A 5,867-nucleotide genomic window follows, 5' to 3' on the forward strand; every position below is an offset into this window, starting at 1 on the left:
GCCGCAGCCTCAGACAGTGGGGTAAGGAGCTGTGCCACGCTCCTCACCAGAAGCCCCTGCACGGGGACACAGTGGGGATGCGGGGTTGCAGGAGAGACAGAGACGCAGCCAGTCCCCGTGGCGTGCATGCTGGGGAAACAAACGCTGCCCTGGACTTCTACCTCTGGGATTATCAGGATCAGCCCAACCCTGTTTATGCTGGTACCGGGGGCACACACGTCTCTGGCTGCTCTGGTGGCACCCAGCACCGCATCGCCCACGTCCCCTGTTCCCCTGGGCTGGGCATGTTGGCACAGCGTCCCCGTGGCCACAGCTCGCTCCTGGCCCATCGGAGTCCTGGAGCCAGTGTGACCCCGGTGCGAGGAGCACCGCGCTGCCGGGGTGTTGCTGGTGCTGGGACCGGTTAGGAAAAGGCTGGACCTGGCAACAGGAGGCACAGACTGGCCGGCTCGGGAGCATGCCACTGGGGGCTGCAGGGGAAATTTGCTCTCCTGTGTCCTCTGTGCCCCAGAGCTGAGCAAGGCACAAGGCTGCAGAGAGGCCAAGCTCTGCAGCTGAAAAGGTTTTAACATTCTAAAACTCATAGTATGTTTGCAGTAAGCGTAATAAAGCTCCTTCCGTCCCTCGCTGTTGGCAAGGACTGATCTCTGCCCAAGGCAGAGGCGCCGAGCTGCCAACCCACATTTCGTGCCTGCCTGTAAAAAAGCATGGAAAGCACCTCTTACCAGGCAGGAGGATCAGCACGGGGATGGCAAGGAGGCAGCACTGGCAGCGCTACCCTCCCTGCTCCGCTCGCAGCCGGCTTCTGGCTCTTCTGCAAGCTCCACAGGGACTGCCTGAGGGCGACAGGTCCAGGGGACTTCTCCCAGCTCTCAACCCCCACCACTGTGCTATGAAAACTCTGTACACGTTGCCTTCGAATTTGCCCTTCTCCCTTGGCGGCTACAAGAGGCTGCACAGCCCTGGACTTTGTCCCAACTGTGCTTGGGCTCCTGGCCCGGCTGAACCGTGCTGTCAGGCATAGGGGACCGCAGGATTGCGCCAGGGTCAAGCCATGGCATTTTGGTCAAGACCGGCTTGTTGGTATCTGCAGGAAAGCCATGGTCCTCTGTGCCCAGCAAGCACACAGGACAGACAGCTTAGTGGGCCATGTGCACAGACACATCCGCTCTAGGCTTTTGCAGCAGGCAGAGGTGCTGTGGGACAAGCTGAGCAGAAAGCGCCCATCTCCTCCTTCCCATCAGTGGCCTGGCACCTGTGCTTGGAGGAGCAGTGACAAGCACAAGAGGACACCAAAGGTCCTGCTGGCAGAGGTGGGGAGAGGCAGAGCAGAGGTGAGCGGGGAGCAGGGCAGCCCGTGACCCAGTGGGGCTCTGCACTGGTGATGGCAGGTACCACCAGACAGCTCGTGGAGGGTCCTGCAAGTGAGCAGGGAGCAACTTTTGGCACACGCATGCACATGGGAACAAGGCACAGGTGCACAGTGTTGCTGCTGTAGTCCTCTGTGGCCTGAAGACAAAGCCCCCAAAGGCTGTAAGAACTGCTTGGATGAAAAACACCCCGCATTCGGGAAAAAGTAGAGCTAAGATGTTTTGGCACAGCTCAACAAGGCCTGACCACCCCAAACCCTGACCACACCAGAGCGTGCTGCCTGCCCGTGATCCCGCAGCCCCTGCAGAGCTCGTCTCTGCCTTGGGGCGGGAGGGCTGGCACGTGCCAGATGGGCCCAGCTGGCTGCCAGGCATGCAGTGCAGCCCAGGGGACTTTTCTTTTTTTGGTCACTGGAGTGCAAACCCACAGCTGGTAGCTTCACCTGCTCACTATGCCGGTGGGTCAGGGCTCAGCTCTGGGGGAACCTTGTCGAGTGCTTTCATTTTAGCCCCTGTGTAACTGATGGTGGGTGACAGAGAGACAGGATGCTCACACCAGCAGCCCTCAGGCTGCTCCTGCACACTTCACCCAGACAGACAACATACTTAAGCACCACCTGATTCTGATATGACTTAGTCCATGCTTTCCAGGGTCTGAGTGCACTTGTAAACCTTAATGGCCATGACAAGGTTCACCAGAGACCAATCACTCCCATCCACGTGTCAGGAGCACTATTTAAGCTCAGTCCAGAGCCACCCCTACTCCCCACCTGGCTGTGGGTCCTCTTGATGAGGGTTATATGCATTTCTGGCTCAGTTGCAATCCTGGCTCATTACAGAGGTGCTTCATGGTTCCCTCCTGCCAAAGACAAGCAGTCCTCTATGAAAAACAGGCTGCTGGGACCAACAGAGTGGGAGAGCCAGCCTGCCTGGAGCACAGGGAGCTTGTGGTGGTTGTTGGCATAGCTGGGGCCTCTCACTGCAGGAAGTGCAGGTAAGGCTTGGCTCAGCTCCTGGGGCTGCCCAGCAGCCTGGGTGAGGGCTATTGCTAGCCAGGGCTGTGGGGAAGGGGCTTGCTCTGCAGTATGCTGTCAGCAGCACTGGTAATGTGCTGCCAAACAGGAATTGCTGTGGACACACTGTACCCCCTAGGAGACTGAAAATCCTGTGGAGGTGGTAAGCAGCTGCAAAGCTCTGCATAAGGACTTCAGGTGCAGGGTGCTGCTGGGAGCTGTTTCCCCAGTTAGCCACTCTCTTAGAGGTGGCATGGATGGACAAAACTCTCAGTTGCACTATCCTTTCCTGCTGGCACTGGGAGCCTGGTGCTTGCATCCTTGTTGGTTGAGATCTGGCCTCAGGGCAGCATTTAGATCAAGAGCAATAGGGAAGAGACACATTGCTTAGAAAGGTTGAGCTCTTCATAAACCTGAGCACAGACCTCAGTGAGTCCCCTCCAGGCAGACGTTACAGAGCAGGCTGTGCAGGGCATGCTCATGACAGCAACATGATCAGTGTATTTACAGCATACAAATACATGGGAAATTGCAGAGAAATCTCTGCAAAGCTACAGCTACCACATACACCATGGACTAACGCAACAGATGCCCAGCAAGGGCATGCCAATTCACAGTATCAGCCGTGAGATGCCGGATGAATGTGCTGAGCCCTCCCCAGGCTCTGCAGGGACTGTTTTTTCATGGGAGGTCAGTGCAGCTGCTTGGCCAGCTTGACAGTCCATCAGGAGGGCAAGACAGCACCAAATGTCCAAGTGCAGGCCCAGGAGCCTGCAGCACTGCTAGTGTTGAAGTGCTGGCTGGATAGATGGGGTCTAAAATGTGAGTTCAAGTCCCAGTATCTCCTCCCTGTGAACGCTGAGAAAACTGGGTATGTGCCTCCTCCTTTGGGAGGGCCCCAGCTGTCAATGGCTCCAGAGCGCAAAGAGGGCAGGCGCGCTGAGTGGGGACAGCCAGCAGTACTCCACCACACTGTACAGTGCGTAGCCCAGCAGCAAACCGAAGAGCACATCTGTCACATTGTGCCTGCCCAGCATGACCCTTGAAACGCCGACGATGAGAGCCCAGAGCACCACGAGGACCCGCAGTGGGACGGCGAGCACCAGGTGGTGCAGAACAAAGCGGCAGACCAGGGCAGCTCTGGTGGCATGGCCTGATGGAAAGGAGTACTTGTCCACTGAGATTGTGACGAACATGTCCATCTTGTTGTGGGTGGGCCGCCGCCGCTTGACGAGCCCTTTCACCACTGCCACCAGCACGAGATCCAGCAGCAATGCTACGAGACAGACAGTAACAATGAGTGAGCAAGAAAGGAAGGGATTCCCCTCCACGGAAAACAAGGCAAGAATCAAACCAAAGCCATTAGCTAAGAAAACAAGCACTTGGCTACCAAAACCTGCTAAGAGAAGGCAGTATTTCCCATGGCTACAATGCCTGGGTAGGGAGAGCATGCCACTCATCCAGTGCTTGGCCTTCTCCAACACAAGCACACCTTCAACCTCCACTCCTGCTGCATGCAGCCCTTGTGTACTGCCAGACCCTCTGCCTGCCACAGCCAGCAACAGGACTTGGCCTGGCTTGCACCCAAGAGCTCTTATTTCTGTGTAAAATCTGATCTCGCCATGACTCGGGGTTCAAATTGACCCTTAATCTGAAGGCAACAGAGGGGTTAATAGTCTTCATGGCTCCCTTCCTGACAGACTGTGCTGACTCAGCATTGCTTTGTCTACCCTCATGGCTGGGGGTCAAACTGACCCAGGTAAATTATCAAACTACTTCAACCACTCAGCCACGGCTCAGGGTGAGGGGCCCTGAGCTTGCGTGGCACTGCCAGGGCTCCTGCAATCTGGCTTCTCCCTGCTGCTGGGGGGATTAATTAGTCAGAAAATTAACCATGCTTTGGTTTTTCAAGAGCTGAATGAAGTATGATTTAAATGGTGCCAGCTAAAGCTTGCAGTAGAATTCAGAGGTGCCGCGCATGTGAGAAGCATTCAGCCAGTATTTGGCAAGAGCAGATTCTCATGTAGGCCAAAGGGTGCTTTCTCCATCCCTGCTAGCTCACCTAGCACTCCTGGCCAGGACTACTTCTTCAAAGGAAGTCTTGTGTAAGTGACTGATTTCTGCTTGTCCTAAGGCTTGTTTCTGGTTACCAAATCTTTCAGTCACTTCAGTTCATTCCCTTTGCTAATCATCTAAGAAAAAATATTTTTTTCCACATATAAACCTAATTCAATTGCTTTTTCTTTTTCCATATGGTTTGGAAGATTCAGCTTGAAAATTAAGGAAAACTCCTTCCCCATGTGGGTGCTGCAACCCTGGGACAGAGAAGTGGGTGGCTCTGGCCCGGAGCATTGAGGGCCAGACAAGGTCCTGGTGCTGGGACACCTCAGAGCAGAAGTTAGGTCAGGGGCCTCCAGGTCCCTTACCACAGCTCTGCTGTGAGACTATAATTTAACCATGTGCTGCTAGATGACAAAGGTGCACAAACCCATTCATTTCCCACCAAGCAAATTTAGATTCAAATGATAAGTGTGAGATACCAATTATCTGCAACTTAATAAAAGTGTAAGAACTAGGAATCTGAAAAGATTTGATGCTGTGGAGCTACTACAGTTTCTAAATGAGCAAAAATTAAGAATCTAAGTATACCTAACAGTACATGATCCTGGGGGTGATAGTGGTGGAATTTCATACCACAGAAAATTAAAATGCGTGTTTTAAAACAAGTTTCCTCACTGGCTGATATGGATCTATCCATACAGATGTTGCCTGTGGGGAGCCCAAGGCTGCAGATGTCTGTGTGCCAGAGCAGCTTTTCAGGGAAATGGCTGGTGTCTCAACACTAGTAAGCTGCACCTGGAATGTGCTTTTCTGATAAGCTGAAGAACTAAAAGAGAGTTTAGCCTCCCTGAAAGTTTTGTGCAACTGCAGGAGCAGTTAGCTGTCAGGAGTTTCACAGCGTGGCTGGAGCTGTGACAGATGAGCCATACCCATACCACCACACCCTCCAGCTGCAGGGTTGCTTGCTCTCGTGCCAGGCACCCCAGATAAGCCTGCACCAGTTAATCAAAATCAGCTGGCTCCCTCAGAGCTGAGGACTACTCAGCTCTGCCCCATCCATCAGGTCCCATCCCTCCCCCTTGGCTCCAGTCTGTGGAGCCCTTTGGTGAGCCTCCAGCCTCACCGAAGAGCAGGTTGAGCAGCACCTCCCTGGCTGCTGAGCTGTCGCTCTGGCAGAGCCCGTAGAAGGTGCCCAGCAGCCAGGGGATGCCATGCCCCGAAACCTCAATGACCTTCATGAGGGGACGTGCGCTGCCCCAGGCCGAGCCCTCTCCAGCGCAGACGCCCAGGCGCTTGGAGGCCCAGAGGTCGATGGCAAGCAGGGAGCTGAGGGCGATGCCCAGGAAGGAGGGGTTCAGCTTCATGCAGTCCTCCTCGGGCAGCGGGGCTGCCGCGGAGCCGCCCGACTCCTTGCGGCGTGAGG

The 5,867-nt window shown here is 54.9% G+C and overlaps 1 protein-coding gene across 1 annotated transcript; it reads right to left on the reverse strand.

The window, feature by feature from the left end:
• Nucleotides 1-3,099: 3,099 nt before the first annotated feature.
• On the reverse strand, nt 3,100-5,862 carry PPAPDC2 (phosphatidic acid phosphatase type 2 domain containing 2; the record flags this gene model as incomplete). The annotated part of the gene is made up of 2 exons (XM_010287439.1): nt 3,100-3,659; nt 5,568-5,862. Coding segments are annotated over 2 exons (666 nt in total), but the record flags the coding sequence as incomplete, so codon positions are not given.
• Nucleotides 5,863-5,867: the final 5 nt, after the last annotated feature.

This window comes from Phaethon lepturus, unplaced genomic scaffold (assembly GCF_000687285.1).
Source record: "Phaethon lepturus isolate BGI_N335 unplaced genomic scaffold, ASM68728v1 scaffold35855, whole genome shotgun sequence".
NCBI classification, from domain to species: Eukaryota; Metazoa; Chordata; class Aves; order Phaethontiformes; family Phaethontidae; genus Phaethon; species Phaethon lepturus.